Source organism: Bubalus bubalis, chromosome 20 (genome assembly GCF_019923935.1).
Source record: "Bubalus bubalis isolate 160015118507 breed Murrah chromosome 20, NDDB_SH_1, whole genome shotgun sequence".
Classification (NCBI taxonomy): Eukaryota; Metazoa; Chordata; class Mammalia; order Artiodactyla; family Bovidae; genus Bubalus; species Bubalus bubalis.
This window is the reverse complement of record NC_059176.1, coordinates 6315033-6333122: the sequence shown is the minus strand read 5'-3', so window position 1 is coordinate 6333122 and position 18090 is coordinate 6315033. Positions and strand designations below refer to the sequence as shown.

At 55.2% G+C, this 18090-nt stretch overlaps 1 protein-coding gene across 5 annotated transcripts in view; it reads right to left on the bottom strand.

The window, feature by feature from the left end:
- The window catches only part of BCL11B (BAF chromatin remodeling complex subunit BCL11B), a 102266-nt gene that overhangs the window by 44616 nt on the left and 39560 nt on the right, over window positions 1–18090 (bottom strand). For 3 of the 5 annotated variants that reach the window (XM_006079124.4, XM_025271638.3, XM_006079123.4), the window contains one exon: window positions 15946–16161. The exons of the other annotated variants lie outside the window; for them this stretch is intronic. In XM_006079124.4, coding sequence (XP_006079186.2) covers window positions 15946–16161 — 216 coding nt within the window. The remainder of the gene's footprint in view (window positions 1–15945; window positions 16162–18090) is intronic. 5 annotated transcript variants of the gene reach the window in all.

The following is an 18090-nucleotide window of genomic DNA, read 5'->3' as shown; positions in this document are numbered from 1 at the left end:
GACTCATGATTTAATAGAGGAACTTAATTTTCACTTCTGAGGAATCTGGGCTCCGGGAAACATTGTCTAAGAAACACTCATTTTGCTCCGCTGACAACAAGTACCGCCACCTCGAGAGTAAAAATAAAGATTTCCCCAGCCGGTCCCCTCCCCGCCACCTCCCAGAATCCACCGTCAGACACCGGCTGGACCCTCCATGGGCCTGGGCAGAGGCCAGGGTGTCAGAGGAAAGGGTGCGGTCTGAGGTCCACCAGGCAGGTCCTAACTCGATGGGGTGGCCGGGGACCAAGCCCTTCCCATCTCGGAGGCACTGCTCAGGCTGGCCCGCCCGGAGGCACCTGGCAACCCTGCACAGGGAGGGCCCCTGGCCCAGCGCACCGTGTGGGCAGGATGCGAGGCTGCCCACCAGCACGACGGGCACAAGGGCATCTTCCTCTGATGCCCGAAGGCTCCAGATGATGCAGCTCCCGGCGCCTCCTGAAGACAGAAGGGCTCAGTGCCTAGAGCCCGAGGCACCGCCCTCCCAGCAGCACCGGCTCCAGGAGACAGAGCCCCAAGCTCCCCACCCCCCACTGCCTGACGCTGGTCCCCACACACAACAGGGGCTGATGGGACCAGGGCTCAGAGGTCAGAGTAACCTGTCACCACCCACCAGCTGTCTAGTTAGTGGAGGTGGGATTCCCCACCTCCATGACGAGAAGCTGGAGAAACGCCCAACCCCTCCCTCCTGGCTCAGTCCCTGTGCCCACACCCACAACGTCCCTGCCTCCCAGGAACCTTCCAGACTGGCCCAACTCTGCTCCAGATTCCAATGAGCGTCAAATTTTACGGAAAAACTGGACCCATGGTGAGCATCTGGGGTGCAGATTTCTGCAAGCAGCGGTACCTGGCAGGCCCCTTGTTATCCTGCCTCTTTACCATCCCAGCTGTATTTTCTTATTTACATGGCCCCAGCAGGTCCCCGTGCCCACAGCTTCCAGCTGAGGGATGGTTCCTGAAGGGGAGGAGAGATCAAGCGAGCTAGCTTGAGGCCACAGCACCCGAGTACCACCATCACACCACGGAAGGGCCCCGCAGGTGAGAATTTCCCATCAAGCATGACTAGACACAGGATGCTCCAAGATACCACAGATCCTCAGATGCTCACTGCCGCATCCTTGCAGCTCTGTCACTCGGCCAGTTGCAGCCAGGGTCCCTTCTATATGCTGCGCACCACTCACCGAGGTTTCCACGGGACCAGGACGGGGGCCGCCACCCCTGCCCCGACCTTGCAATGGAGAACAGATACCCAGACCCCCTCCCCAACTCTTCCCCACCTCTGCTAGGGCCAAGGGAGAGGCACTCATTTATAAGTTGCTGATAATGTCACCCACCATTCATCCAAATGTGTCACTTACATCCCATTAGACTGTAATTATTTTTTAATTAAAACTAAGAAAACTGGCATGCCTGTGCCGACTTTATGCATCTGTTATGGGTTAAAATAGCTTTTAAAAAATGTTTCGGAGACCGCAGTCTATTGTGGCCACGGCCTCTGCCAAGGAAAACGCAAGCTTGCTTATTTTCTCCGTGGGGCGCGAGAGCGCCTGTGTGCGCCGGAACAGAATCGGCTGGCCGTGAAAAGAATTCTAAATAAAACACAAACATGGAATTTGGCAACGCCACAGAAGCAAGCTTAAGACTAATTCCAGCATGCGGACGGCTCTCACATAGTAAGTCTGGCTCCAGCATAAATGAAACCAGGCACTGTAAAATACCAAGCAAGTTGGAGTCTCAACTTAAAGAGACAGAACGCTGGTTCCAGGTATAAAAGCTTATTAAGCTGGGCTTGCGCTGGCTCCATAAATCCATAGGTTATTAGCTGTTTGCTTTCAGCCAATCCCTCCTTTCAGAGATGCATATGAGGAGAGAGAGAAAGAGAGAGAACAAGAAATGAAAACCATCACTTTGCACTTGACTTTTAGTGCAGCGGTTCTGGAAATACTGTGTTCATTATCTCGATTAGAGGAGAAAGATTATCAGACCTCAAATACACACAGACGAAAAGGGAGGTGGAGATGCAGGAGGGACTGAGCGATGCAAGGGAAGAATGCCCGTTGCACTGGAAGGATGAAAACGGTCCCCCTGGAAACCAGAGGCATCAGGAGGCAGGACTCAGCCACCGGGGGAAAGCCACGTGGGTGCTGGAGTCCCTCCACCCAGGGAAACGGCAATGGTGAGCCTTGTGATAATAAGTATAATTACAGCAACAATAAAAATAGTAGAGTAATACCTGCTGCTACCCCCCCTTCATGTACCATCTGCAGTTCAAGGCAGTATAGAGTTGATAAAGCAGGGATGGTTCTCAAGTCTAATCAAGCGGTTAAGGGCTCTGAAGTCAGACTCGCCTTGGTTTCCAAGTCTGCAAAATGGGGTACCAGCTCGCCCTCCTCACAGGGCTGGGCTGAGGGATACTGAGGATGGAGCCCACAGTGAGCATTTAGCAAAGCACCCCTAACAGAGTCGGGACTTTGAACCCAGCTCTCCAAGGGCAAAGTTGGACACCCCCTTCACCCCAGCACGCTCTCCTGGACGGGGCACCCTCCAGACTGGCCAGGTTTCCCAGGACTGGGAACTTCGGGCTCCCTCTGAGACTGGGGTGGGGCTGGGGACGCAGTCTCCTCCATAAGGCCCAGAGAAGGGCACTTCATCCACAGGGAGAGACTTGCCCTCAAAGGCTTCAGCGGGCCTCAGCGCTGAAACTTGATCACACACACCGCAATCCAGGAAGAACTGCAAAGTTCAGGGAGGAAAAATAATCAGAAATGTCTCCACCATAAACACCCAGTCCTGGGCGGAACAGGGGCTCAGGGGAGGGCCCTGTTCTATGCTGACAGTGCTTCCACGCCAACACACACACACACACGCGCGCGCGCGCGCACAGACATGTACACACACACACATATATGTACAGCCAAATGCACATACAGACACAGACTCACATATAAACACACACGTATACACTTACCTACCCTCACATATAGGGCTTCCCACATGGTTCAGATGGTAAAGAATCTGCCTTTCAATGCAGGAGACACAGGTTTGATCCCTGGGTCAGGAAGATCCCCTGGAGAAGGGAATGGCAACCCTCTCCAGTATTCTTGCCTGGGAAATCCCATGGACAGAGGAGCCTGGTGGGCTACAGTTCAACAGGTCTCAAAGAGTCAGACATGACTTAGCACTAAACAACAACACTCACGTGTACACAAATATACACATACCCATGAACACACAATGACACACATTCACATACACACAAGCACATACACACAAATACACAACAAGGCACAAACACTCAGGGCCTTCTATTACGGAGTCTGTGCCAGGCCCCAGGACCCTGGCAGAGGCAATGGGAAAAACCAGGGAGAAAATTACATGAAGCAACGCTTGGCTCCGAGTGAAAAAGCCACGGAACGTTTTCCCTCTAGTCTTGGTGATTCCTGCAGGTCCACTCCGACCCGGATTATCACAGCCCTGACCATCTTGGTCCCAGAGCTGAATCAGCGTCAGTCCTCCCAGTGGACCAGGTGTGGTCACCGTCAGGCCACACAGGGACTATCCTCCCAGCAAAGACACGCACGGCTACACGGCTGGGCTGCCGACGCTCTCACTCACCCATGACCCGCCTTGCTCCAAAGGCCCCTGCAGCCTGACGTGGTGACATCACACAGGTGCATCTTCCTAAAAAGACGCTGGACGTCTTAGAAGATGCACACTAAAAATACTCCTGGCTTCTTAGAGCCGGTTTACAAAAATAATAGTATTTTCTTTAAAAAAAATAATAATAAGATTATAGGCAAGTATGTGTCCACCTATTTTTAGGTTCTATTCAACTCTACTAATTTTTTTTCTCATAACAGTCATTGCAGACTAGTTTTTAAAGCCACCCCCTCTGTTAATATGTGTGCTCTGAATTGGCATGAGGCCAGAATTGGGGGGCAGGGGGCAAGGGGCGCACAGCCTTCCATAAACCACGCAGGTCTGAGTGCTGTCCAGAGAGGACCCTGTCGGAGAATCATCGCCTCCTGGGGAAAGGAACATGTGGTCATTCCACTAAAGGTCAGCTCCAAGTTCAATCCACCACACATTTGGGGGGGTGCCCTGCCTGTGCCTGAATCTGTGCCAGGCATTGGGAGTTCGCAGAGGGCACCAAACTGGGGTTCCTGCCCTGGAGGGGCTCACAACCCAGGAAGGGGACGTGTTATGGGTTGCATGGTCACCCCTGAAATGAAGCATTCTTAGATGTTTCTAACCAAATCCTTAGAATCTGTGAATGTGACCTTATTTGGGAAAAGGGTCACTGTAGCCAGAATTAAGCTCAGGATGTGAGATGACATCATCCCAGATTATCCGGGTGGGCTCTAAACCCAATGACAGTTGCCCTTTTCGTTTTAATTATCCCAGAGAGCAGACAGATCCCCAAGGAGGAGGCCACGTGACCACAGCGGCAGAGACAGGAAGGATGCGGCCACAAGCCAAGGGACGCCTGGATCCCCCGGAAGCTGGAATATTCTCCCCTTTGGAGGGAGCGCGGCCCTACTGACACCATGCTTGTGGACTGGCAGCGTTCAGAACTGTGAAATAACAAACTCCTGCTATTCGAAGGCACCCAGACTGTGGTCATTTGCTACAGCAACCCTAGGGCCACAGAGAGAGATCACAGCTCTGCATGATAACCCCCACCCTATCCCACCAGGGCTTCCCTGGTGGCTCAGGAGGAAGAGAATCCACCTGCAATGCAGGAGACCCAGGTTCGATCCCTGGGTCCGGGAGATCCCCTGGAGAAGGGTATGGCAACCCACTCCAGTATTCTTGCCTGGAGAATCCCCATGGACAGAGGAGCCTGGCAGGCTACAGTTCACGGGGTCACAAAGAGTCAGATGCAACTGAGAGACTAACATGTTCAGTCTTCCCCCTTTAACAAGGACCCGAGGCCTCTTGATCAGAGGAGCAGACGCAGGGCGTTGCCCATAGTCCAGCTCAGGATGCCTGTTCTTCAACCCCTCCCATGCCAGCAAGGCTGGTGTGACGATGACCCCCTGCAGACGGAGAGGTTCAGAGAGGAGCCACACGGACCCTCAGACACCAGCCGGCTCTCTCTGGCCCCCAAGGGTCCCCACCCTAAATACACACTCTTCCTGCTGACCTAAACCCAAATCAACACCCTGAGGACACAGCAGAAAGGACAGTGTAAACTGTCCATTTGCAAAATCTGCCCCCCAAGGCTCAAGCTAACAGAATTATACGGAATGCGTAGCTGACAGCTGAAAATCAGCACCCGGGCAGATGGGGCCATTGGGGGGAAGCCTTTACAAGTGACGTTAGAGACCCTCCAAGGGACCGAAGACACTGGCCCAGGACCACAGCCGCAGGCACCAAGTCTGAGTCCGGAGGCCGGTTCCTGCCTGGACTCTCAGGTTTACTAAACCACATAACCTGGGCCAGCTGGTGTCCACATCCCTGAGGCTTGGAGTCCTCAGCTATAAACCCCAATGGTCAGCTACGGGTGAGGAGGTGGAAATACTGGGCCCCTTGAGCACTGCCGGCGGGAGTGTAAGAGGATGCAGACGCCGTGGGAAACAGGTGGGTGCTTCCTCAATGAGCAGAATTATCGTGTGATCCAGCAATTCCACCCTGGGTACTCACCACCCTGAAAGCAGGGTCTCCAACCATTACGCACACACCCGCATTCCCAGCAGCACTATTCACAGTAGCCAAAGGTGGAAATAAACCAGTGTCCAGCACAGGATGAATGGCTCAACCATGGTCCATCCACACAGTGAGTATGACTCAGCCTTCAACAGGAAGGTGTAACGCATATGGGAAAAGAATCAGAAGAAGAATAGGTATAGGCATGAGCACAACTCAACCACTTAGCTGGACACCTACAACTCAGAGAACATTGTAAATCAACTATACTCAAGTAAAGCAAAATTCAAAAGGATAAATAAAAAGCAAGGTGATCCGAACACATGCCGTAACATGAATGAAGCTTGAGGACACGGTGCTGAGTGACCCGCAAGACCAGTACTGCATGATTCCATTCACGGGAGGCCCCCAGAGCGGTCAAGTTCAGAGAGACAGGAAGGAGTGAAAGGTGGTTGCGGGCTGGGAGCGGGGCAGATGGGCAGTGAGCGTTTAACGGGCACAGAGTTTCGATCTGGGGTGACAACGTGCGCGCGATGGACAGCGGTGATGGTAGTAGAAGAAGGTGAACGGACTTAATGCCACTTGACTAAAAACGATTAAGATGCTAAATTTCATGCTTTGTGTCGTTTACCACAATAATAAAAAAATATTTTCAACACACACAGCCTCACACTGTTGTGAGAAAGAATCGGTGGAGACGACTGTATGCAGCCCGAGCACACAGTGGGTCCTCAGGCCATGGTTTCCCTGCTGTTAAAGCAAGACAGAATTGTGCATGCCGGCTCACTCACTAAGTCACATCCGACTCTTTTTGCAACCCCATGGACTGGAGCCCACCAGGCTATTCTGTCCATGGAGTTTTCCAGGCAAAGAATATTGCAGTGGGTGGCCATTTCCTCCTCCAGGGGATCTTCCCGACCCAGGGATCGAACCTGCATCTCCTGCATTGGCAGGCGGATTCTTTACCACTGAGCCACCAGGGAAGTAAGAAAAAACTAGATGCTGGTTCATAAAACAGCGGGAAATTCACGAAGAGGGCGCCTGCATCAGGAAACACTGGTTACACACAGCTCCAAGGCCGACTCAGGCGCCGAGGGCTGGTCCCACCAGCCCTTCCTCACCTCTCATGAACAAAAGGCCATCATTAAAAATGTCTGGGCTTAGGAAGATTCCAACTGCTCCCATCTCTGCAGGGAGTGACTCCATTGTTGCATTGACCTCCTTGGAGAAGAACTCCCGAGCCCTCTGACCCCTCGTGCTGAAACCATAAAACACAGGTCCTCCAATCGGCCCAGGCTCGGCCCAGCCCCGAGCGGCTCCCCTGATTCATTACCTTGCCCCTCTCCCTCACACCTGCCAGGTGGAAGGCCAGAGGGGTGGGCAGTCCGGAGCAAGAAAGGGAGAACAGCGTGTGGCCCCCACACCCAAGGGGACCTGGGTTCAAATCCCACTTCTGCCCTCTGGCAGCTGTGCTATGTGAGGCAAGTCAAATCACCTCTCTGGTCAAGGTCACCTCACGGGTGACCTACAGAGTAGGGTACCTTCCTAAGAGAGATGCTTAAGTGTGTGGGAAGGCCCCCAGCAGAGAGCCTGAGGCTGGGGAGTGGGGGGGGAGGGACACACAGAAATGATGACCTGGCCGTGACCTGATGGCCCCCTGCTGCATGTAAGGACCCTGAAGGGAGAGGAACTCACCATGGTCGCCTCCCCCACCCCGACCACACACATGGTCACACGTCATCCCCCACCCCGGCTCTCAGATTATTATTAAATAACGCCCCCAAGGAGGGGGTGGGCGCCTCGGGCAGGCTACAGATTCCACCCCCCCACCCCCACCGGGACAACGCTGGGTGGCAGAACACCACAGAGGGACCCCTGCCCGCCAAGGGTTTCTTCCCACTGCTTTTTGGATTAAATTGGCCAGCCCTGATTATGTTTGGATAAACTTTATTTCATGGTTTAGACGATTTTGGTTTGATTGTGAAATATGTACAGCACGCAGTCCCTCCTCTGCCCCGCCCGGCCCTCGGGTTTGAAAAGTCAAGGACATCTTGTTCCCCCTACCAAAAAAAAAAAAGCAGCCACGAACACCTCCAGCTATAAGGACGACGAAAGTGGGTTTCTTCTGGAGGAGAAATTGCTTCCAGGAAACCACGTGCAAAAACAGGAGCGCATCGCACTCCGCGTGTGCCTCAGTCTGCTTGCGCCTTTGTGGGGTCTCAGCGTCCACCAGCTCCAGAGGTCTGGGCCAACTCAAGCGCTGGGAAGACTGAGAAGGGGCTCCAAGCCAACCCAGCACATGAAGGAACTCAAAGGCAATCTGATGACACAATCTTCCCCCACACTCCAGGCCTCATCTTCAATGTCAAAACTTCCCCATGGAGGGTCTGAGGGTTCGATACTCTGTGCTTTCATAAGTCACTAACAAGTCGGACCCCTTGGGGGCCAGCTGGGGCTACAGGGGGGCTCATGGGGTCAGTGGGATGCCCACGCACACATCTGTCACCCGGCCACACCTGGGAAGGAGTCTGTTCCCCACCCCACCTCACCTCCACAAGGAGAACCCCAGTGGTCCTCCGAGACCCTCCCAGCTTCCACGAGCCCAGCTGCGTAATTTCCCTCAAGCAGAGAAAGGCCTTAAGGAGAGTGTGCCTCCCAGTGTCTGTCCACCTCCACCACCACTGTGAGGTCCTCCAGGGCAGAGACCCCAGGGCGCTCATTCCTGGACCTCCATGTCCAGCCCAGATCCGGCAGCGGCATGACCCGCGGAGGAAGGAAGACATAGGGGACTCTCCCAGGACCATATCCAAACGTGACCTGGTTTCCCATGGGTGACCTGCCTTTCTGTTGCCTGCCTCTGAGCCACCAAGCGGCCCAACAACGCAAAGCTGGAGGGACAGCCAAGAACACGACTCCAGGGTGGGCCAGATCCACGTTCCAGTCTCAGTTCGGCTCTTTGTGTGCTGTGTGAGCCCTGGTGCGTTGCGCAGCCTCTCTGAGCCCCAGTATCCTCATGAGCAAAAGGATGGGGCTGGACTCCCTGTGGCCCCGCAGTTAAGACGCTGCACTTCCACTGCAGAGGGCTGCAAGTTCAATCCCTGGCTGGGGAATTAAGATCCCACATGTCACATTAAAGAGAAAAAAAAAAACCTGCAAAACAGAAAGGATGCAGCTGCCTTTCCTTCCAGGTGTCACAAAGATGGGTGCCTGAGTGAGGTACGCACGGTGCCCAGAAAGGTGCTGGGTCCTGTCAGGCCCCTGAGACACAGTGGCAAGTCTTAGGGGCAGTGATGGCACTGGGCCTTCCTCCTCTTTCATTCCTGCTAAGAAAACCTCCCAGGACAGACGTTCAAAGAGATGGCAACCAAGTCACCGGGGTACGGAGCACCCAAGGCCAGGCTTCTCCTTCCTGCCCCCCAAACTTCCCTTTGTCTGTGCTTCCCCACATGCTGGCAATCAGCTGTGGCCACCCCAGGATGGAGGCCGATCAGGGGACCCTCCAAGGCAGGGATGAAGAGTGGGTACTTCTAGGGTCCCCATTTCTCAGATGGGTAAACTGAGGCTTGGAGAAAGCCAGCGGCTAGCCCAGGGTCACATAGTAACACCAGCGCACCTTGAGAACAAGGAACGAGCACGGTTCCGTCTCTGGAGCCTCCCACGATGCCTGCAGCGCTTCCACCAATGTGTGTCCACAATGGCATTTAATTTCAAGCATAAATCCATGCCACAGAAGAGATGAGCCACAGAAGGGACAGGGCAGCCAGCAATCAAAGGACAACGACAGAAAGTCTCAAAGCTGGGACGCATGGACGCAGGTCCCCACCACAGGTGGCAAAACTGGGGGTCCAAGAGGCTAGGTTCAGGGCTCCCCAAAACAAAAATTCTAGCAGTTGCCAAATCTAACTGCATGTATCACGTGGCTTCAGCTAGATGATGAGTTTCCCTCTCCAGTTTCCAATATGAACTCAAGAGGGGCAGTGATGTCTAGTGGGCAGAGGCTGGGGGAAGGACAGAGCTGAGCCACAGCATATCTTGTGGCCTCTTCCCCCATCTATACCTCGGTGTCCCCCCTCCGGACGATGAACAGGTTGGGTAAGATGATCTCTCAGAACCCCTGGCCCCAGATCATTAAAAAATTAACTCAAGTCTTCAGGTCACTGGAGGCAGACCCATTTCTGGGCCAGTCCATCCATGCAGAGGGCGCCCAGGCTCCTCCGCCCCGTTCGGATTTCCTTTCAAGCTGCAGAACGTGGCCGCCCTGCTCTGAGATCTGTGATGTCGGTGGCCAGTGCTGGTCCTTCTCATCCACTAACAGCTTTAAAGCGCTGCACCCAGCGCTGCATTAAAAATTAATTACACATGCTATTTTATTGCCAGTGCATAATGTAATGAGCACCAGCTGTGCTAAACAGCCAAACTCCTTTTTAAGACAGCTATAAAAAAAAAAAAAGGGAAAGAAAGAAAGAAAGGAACTGCACTTCCAAATGCCTCTCCTGTCAGAGCAGAAAAACAGCAACATCTTGTGCGGATTTTGAACAGAATTCTTTGATTTAGCTCTGCCTTCAGAACGTCTGAAGGGCCGGCTCGGAGAGGCAAGTGGAATCTGGCGAGGCAGTGCAGCGGTCTCCACTTGGGGATGTTGCCGGGACCCCCCTTTTATCTAAGGACAGTCACACAAGTAGGTGCCCCAGACCCCCACTAGGCAGTACGGGCCGCTCCTGGCCCTCAAACCCCCTCTCATGCCTGATGGCGTCGAGATCTGGGTCTGCAGCTCTGGGGGACAGGGGACTTCCCTGGAGTCCACTCAAGCCCTGCTGCCCTTGGCCACCTCCACCAGGCTGGAGGGGCGGCTTCCTCTGACCGGGGAAGCCATGCAGCTCCCAGGAAGCCGGCAGACAGACACCGGAGCAGACGCCAGTCACCACTGACGGAGGGATAGCCGGCCCCCTCCAGTGATGGAGACATCAGCGCAGGGCATACAGATGACTCTTTACATTTTTAATAACTCCCCTGAGAGCCCTTCCTCCAACAGTGAGCCAACCCCCCCACGGCCCCTGGGACCTGGTGAGCCCAGAAAGACCCCACAAGGCACGTGACTCTGCAGCGAGAATCAGGAGAAAGGCAAGGGTGTGTCTGGAACCTTCCGGGACAGAGGGCTTCTGTCCACACACGTGCACCCACACTCAACTTCTCTTCCTCATCCCATACTCACCCCTCCCTCCAAGGTCTCCATGGAGGCCCCCATGCCCCAGCAGTGTGCCTCTGCACCCACCCCCGCCCCAGAATGGAGGCGGTGCCCCAGCGGGGGCCTGATGAGCACTGCCATCTATCTTGGTCCACGTCGCCCTGTGGCTGCCCACTGATCCTCCGGTGTTAATCAAACCCAGTCCGAAATGAAACTACGGCTTGCTTCTCGCTCTAGTATGAAATGTGCAAAGCGCAGACCATATCATTAACATAAAACTTCCAGAAATAAGGCCACTTTCCAGACAGACTGTATTAATTGCATCAAGCTTCCACAGCTAGGGTGGTCTCCTTCACGGCGTCCCATTGGAAGGCTCCAGTTATAAAAACCAACACAAAATGAACACTGGGATATAATTGAAGGAGGAGAAAAACGATAGATTCTACTGTGAAACCCTACTATTTACTTACAGGTATTCTTTTATCTTTATTGTCCTTTTAACCCATGCCAAGAAACCCCAGACTGGTTAAATAACACAGCAAGCACAATTTCAGTAGAAAAGTAAATTGAATTTAACTTTACAAGATTGCCCTGTGATTTCAGCATATACTAATGACTGCAACTGACTCCTTCTATTAAATCCAAACACTTCACTTCCCCGAGCCGGGATCCTGTGTGTTCTTGCTGGAGACCTTGAACTTCACCAAGTGCATGTATTAATCACTGTGGCTGATGACCATTTGCGGCTTTTAAATATGCAATGAAGTTTCTCGGTTCCTTCACCACCTCCCAAATCTGGTACACCGCCTGAGCCAGCCAAGAGGCTAAATGCCTTTAAGAATGGAAACTAGGGATCCAGCTTCAAGTAAGATTCCAAATGGAGCCAGGCAGGTAATGATATAATGATGTGAGACTCATCCTGCTTGTGCATGAATCAGAATGTCTGGAGGGTTCGCTCAGCAAGAGGCATTGTTCTCAGCACCTGGCGAGCATGACCTCATCCAAACCTCAGAACACGCTTTCAATGACCCCATTTTACAGGTGAGAAAACTGAGGCAGAGGGGTAGAAATGATTTGTCCAAGGTCACACAGCCATACAGGACAAAGCAGTCTTCACTCTGCAGTCTGATACTCTCTCTAATGACTGCCTCCCCATCATGGAAGCCTCAGAACAGGGAAAGCTTTGGGAGTCCAAAACCCAGTGGTTCTCTGAAAACCCCAGCCCCACCTCGGGAACCCTAGCCAAATCCCACACAGGCAACCCCAGCATCTCAGGAATCGAAACTGAAGATCAGTATGAGACAGGAGCCTTGCTTTTAAATGCTACACATGTACCACAGGCAGAGAAGGCACTGGCACCCAACTCCAGTACTCTCGCCTGGAAAATCCCAGGGACGGGGGAGCCTGGTAGGCTGCAGTCCATGGGGTCGCGAAGAGTGGATACGACTGAGCATCTTCACCTTCACTTTTCACTTTCATGCACTGGAGAAGGAAATGGCAACCCACTCCAGTACTCTTGCCTGGAGAATCCCAGGGACGGGGGAGCCTGGTGGGCTGCCGTCTATGGGGTCGCACAGAGTCGGACACGACTGAAGCAACTTAGCAGCAGCAGCAGCAGCAGCATGGACCACATGGGCTTCCCTGGTGGCTCAGTGCTAAAGAATCTGCCAGCCAATGCAGGAGACACAGGTTCCATCCCTGGTCTGGGAAAGTGCCCTGGAGAAGGAAATGGAAACCCAGTGCATAATTCGTGTCTGGAAAACCCCATGGACAGAGGAACCTGGAGAGCTGCAGTCCATGGGGTCACAAGAGTCGGACACACATACAAACATATATATATATATATGCATGCTAAGTCACTTAAGTAGTGTCCGACTCTGCCAGGCTCCCCTGTCCAAGGGATTCTCCAGGCAAGAATACTGGAGTTGGTTGCCATGCCCTCCTCCAGGGGATCTCCCCGACCCAGGGATCAAACCCACATCTCTTATATCTCGTACATTGGCAGGCGGGTTCTTTACCACAGGCGCCACCTGGCAAGGCCAGAAGGGGAAACTGACGTCCAGAGAAGGGAAATGACTTATTCAAGGTCACCAGCCAGGTGGAGTCAGGGCCCGGACCAGAGCCCCAGACCTTTGACTCCCCAGGCACCTTGGAGAAGTTCGTATGTGGAATTTCCCAGAGAAGACATTTCAGTTTCCAGGAACACCCCCAAGTCAACAGGCATAAAGCAAAGGGGACCCCTAGTCCCTTCTCCTTCCTGTGACGATCAGAAGGTCTGGCACTGGGGTCCTGAGAGGCAGGGCTGTTTAGGATGCTCCCAGAGGGAAAGGTACACACACACACACACCTGTGTGGTTTTCGCCCCCATAAAATCTCATCCTCCTATAAATAACCTCGAATGCATTCACAGGCATGCGATTAACCTGGGTGAACACGGTTACACCGGGGTTTCCCATATTAATTTGAAGAGAGAGGTTCAGTGCATCCTGATCCAAAAAGGGACAAAACAAAGTTAAGGACGGCAGCCCCTTTCCGTCTTTACAGAGGACCGCTTCTTCCTAACGGGTTACTGGGAATTTAATGACTCCATTCAAACTACTAATTAAACAGGCACTAAAAACACTTTAGCAAACAGTCCAGTGCCAGGGACAGAAGCCACAAAGGGACAAGCACCACTGGAATAGGATATTTTTCAGGTACTGACACTGATCTGAAAATATGATGGCACAACCTGACCCAGGCTAATTACCGCAGACCCAAGGAGGAAAGACCGGGACTAGGGATCGGGGCAGTGTCCGAAGCTGACAGACGACCCCTGAGCAGGCCAGGAGGAGAGGCCCGGGGACCCAAGGGACAGACACGGCCCCACCTCACCCCCCCTCCCCAGCACTGCCAACAACCACAGGGGCTGCTCCCAAGTTCTGAGCCCTGATGGCATCAAGTTCTAAAGTCCAGGAAGGCCTCTGAACCAGGTGGGCCAAGGCCAAAGGGGAAGCGGGTGCAGGATGGGCGGCCGGGGATCAAAGCCCACCTCTGCCCTCCCAGCCCCTCCCTCTGGTCCCCATTCCCGCTCCACCACCTGGCCCATCACACTGCAAAAGTTACAGGAGGGCTGGGACCCGCCAACGGCACCTCAGTTTGCACAAGAATGAGTGAACGAATGAGTGAACGCATGAATGGGAGCCTTGATACCTCACATCTACGGGGCTCATCCACAAAGTGGGAGCAGGAAAGCTACCTCCTAAGGTGACTGTGAGGATTAAATTCAAGAAGGCACACCACATGCCTAGCACAAGGCAGCACACAGTAGGCCCTCAGTTCATGTTCCCTGCAAGGAAAGCGGGCTGCACTGTGGCTGAGCGGGACAGAGTAAGAACATTCCCCAGGACGTCGGCAGAGGGGCCACGGCCCAGCGGAAAGAGGGGTGGCCTTGTTGGGAGACGGCCTGGTGGCAAATCCCAGGTCGCAGCCCGGGCCCAGCCACTGGCCCCCCCACCCCTGAGCCTTGGCTTTCCCATCTGTAAAAAGGGATTAATTAACTCGCACTCAGCCATAGCTTCTAAGCAGAGCCAGAGATTAAGCACAGCGGAAGGCTGAGCCAAGCCCTAGGCAACTCCACTGCCAGGGAGAGCCTGTTCCTGCACCAACTTGACCGAGTCCAGTCATGAACACTCAGGCTGACCGTCAACAGTAGAACCCCCCCGCCCAACAGCTGCAGCACGAATTACGGGAAGTCAAGAGAGCCACGCAGCCACCAGGACGGAGCAAGTGCCCTGCACTCAGCAAGCAGGGGTCACAGCACAGACCCACGGAGCTAGGACAGAATGCCCCCTCGCCCTGGGCACCCGGGCGGCTCGGGACAGGGCGCCGCCCTCTTTGCAAACTGTGCAGATGCCTTCCTGGGTGACTCAGTCTCTGCTCTGTGCATTCAGGACCCAAGCCCAGTACCTATGACATCAGCATCTGTCACAGGAAGGGACGCTGAAGGCTTCAGGCCACCATCCCACCAGCAGGAAGGCCTGGGGCTGGGCTGCCCATGGTCCTCTGCAGAGCTGCGTCTCTAACAGGGGCCACCCCTTGGGACAGCTTCAGCTAAAAGTAAAACCTGCCCCCCAAAAAACACAAGTCTCTTTTTCAGTGCTCGAGTCAAGAGAAAGCCAGCAACATGCCTAGTGCCAAAGCAGGGACACACGGAACCTGCCCTGGCGGGGCACTCACCCTGTCCTTTCCTGGTCCCTGCGGGGCACCCGCCACCACCCATGTCTGTATCAGCATCAAGGCTCCTGCAGCCTCAGTGTCTTTTACATCAGGCTCTGCTGAGATATTAAGCAGGAGAGGCTGGGATGAGGGGTCCCCGCCTGCACATTCCAGGGACCCCAGGCCGGAACAAGAGTTTGGGTTTTGTTTGTGGAGGGAGAAGGGAGGTAACACAGCACAGGTCGAGTAGCTGCATTGCCCTGTCTGCCCATCTGTATAATAGGTGGCTACGCCAACCCCGCCCCCTGCCCTGTGGGCGCCGCCCCCCTTACCCCGCACACCCCAGTATGTTGCACTCCCTCCCAGAGCCGAAGCTAAAAGGCTCCTCCAGATAAACTTTTTTCTAAAAGTTAATGGGCAACATATTCTCGCAAAGAGAAACTCAGCATTTTGGAGGGCTCCGGCGATGTACACAGACAACCAAAGGATCATCTCCTGACCTTGTATTGGAGGGAGGGGCGGGGCGGGGGCCGGGGGTAGTGGCTGGAGTGGGGAGAGCAGTGGCGAGGGCAGAAGAAAACCTCAGATGTTGAGCGTTATCCAATTAAACTTTAGCTAAACAGCCGGAAGAGATGAAATTTGGAGACTGGGAGTGAGATCTCGGAAGGGGAGGAGGCATCGTTCGGGGGGAGGACCTCCTGACCAATGGGGACCGGGGCACCGGTGTAGAGTTGTGTCATCAGCCTTGGCATCTCTCCCCTGGGCCCCCACACCTTTGCCCCAGCCCACCTGCGAGAGAGGCAGCCGACAGCCCTGCCCACGGCACCCCCGCACCCCCGGGAGCCCGCCCCCACCCCACCGCGGCGGTCGGTTACCTGACAACTGACACTGACATCCAAAGGGAGCCTCCGTCTGACCCTCACCCTGAGTCCCGTCACCCGAGCCAGGGAGCGCGCTGCAGCACGGCAGGGGGACGCAGGGCGGCAGAGCGCCCAGGGCGCGCAGAGGCGAAGTAATCGCGGATGGGTGAGGGTGGGAGGAGGTGGCAGCTATGGGGGCCATCGCTGGCAGCTGGGCAGGCCTGCACGGCCCTGGAGAGAAAACAATAGAAAAGGCTGGTCAGTCGGACCCTGGACTGTGCGAGGGCTTCGGGGAGTGGAAGGAACGGGGCCCGGGGCAGAGAGGGCTGCAGGCCGCCCTTGCAGGGTAGGGGTGCAGGGTGCCAGCCCCTGCCATGGGGGCGGGGTGGGGGTGGGCAGCCAGTGCTGGGGGCGGGGTCAGGGAAGTGGGCGGGGCCTGACGGGGTCCTGAGGCTACAGCTGCCATATGGGTACCAGACTCCCATCCCCGGGAGGTCTAACGCCGGGGCTGGGGCACCCAGGGGCCGTCAGGACCCCTGATCCCGGGAAGGTATCCGGTGGGGGTTTCTGGTGTGTCCCGGAGCAGACTCCACTGGGGGATCTGTTTTCCCCCACATCTGGGCCACCCCATCTGGAAGAGCCAGGAAGTCCCAAGCTGCCACTGTGTGCTCTGTCAGGATGGGCTGTCTGTGCAAGCCTGGGGCACCCCCAGGTGGTCCCCTCCCAGCACCTGGGCACTGCCCAGCCTCCCGCCTGGAGGAAGGCCAGCCGGTGCCCTTTCCAGCCCAGAGCAACTGACACCAACACACAGCACCCAAGCCCCAAGGTCTTTTCAAAGGCTTTGAGCCCCGTCCCCCGCCTCGCCCCAGAGAGCCCTGGCACCACTCAGCACCCCCTCTTCACACCTCCCCGTTTCTGACAGCCGCGACGCCCGGCCAGGGGCCTGCCGGTCTCCGCCCAGCCCCACAGCTAGCCCGGGCTCCCCGGCAAGGCCTGCATTTGATTTGGCCGTTTATCTTAAATGGCTAAGAGACCACCAGGGCAAAACATTTGTGTGAAGCCCTTGCCAAAACCACAAGTGAAGAAGCCCAAATTCCCTGGGTAAATAATTGAGCGGGGAAGCATCAGAGAAACAAAAGGAAAACATCAACAAGATGACGGGCAGCTGGGCTCCGGGGCCGGCTCTGCCAGGGACGCTCCCCTCACCCACAGGCTGCTCTGTGCCCCACATGGGTCTAGGGGGGTGGGGATGTGCCCACTCTACAGCCATCAAGAGGGAGCCACAGAGCCCTGCAAACCCTCTGCAAGCCAGCAGCCTGCCAGTCTTCATCATGAGGGAGCTTCCCAGCATGCCCTGGGGGCAGGGCTCAGCAGACCCATTGCACAGACCAGGAAACTGATGACATGACCGCAGAAAACTGCAGACAGCGGCAGCCAGACCCACCAAAACCCTGCTGGCTGTCTGGCTCCAGAACCAGGGCTCTTTCTCAGTACCTCCTGGGTCTCCAAAACAGGTATTATCTTGGACCAGGGGTATCAGAGCATGTGAAGACCGCCTGCACATGTCCTGCCAAGAGGCCAGAGCTTAACACCCACACCAACACCCAGTCCTTCTGGGCCAATGAGGACCGTGTGCTAGGCTAGGCTCTGGGCCGAGCCATTTCCAAGCCCATGACAGCCCTGGAAGGTGTGGCCAAGACCTCGTGTGCTGTTCCAGCCACAAATGCGGAGCAGAAGGCCGTGCCCCAGATTTGATGCAGGAACCTCAAGAAAGGTCACCTGATATGAAACCAGTGTCCCCGGCCTCCTCCCAGAAGCCTGCCCTGCCCGACCCTTGCCCGAAACTCCCCGGCGCTGGAGACAGCACGTTCATCCTTGTCCACACCTGCCCTCACACCACGGAAGGCACGGTGGCTTTGTACCAAGCACCTGTCCCAAGGAGCTGGACTCACTTCACCACGAACACCCCGCTCCACAGAGAAGACCACCTCCAATCTAGGGGGTGGGGCTGAGGGAGACCGAGGCTTGGGGAGGTCTGGACTTGAACCTGGAGTGTCTCCAAAGTGTGGAAGTGCCCTGCCTCCTCTGGGGGGTGAGGAGGGTGCTGCAGCAGGGATGGGGGGACCAGGGCACCCCAGGATCCTGAGAGGCAGGGTCATG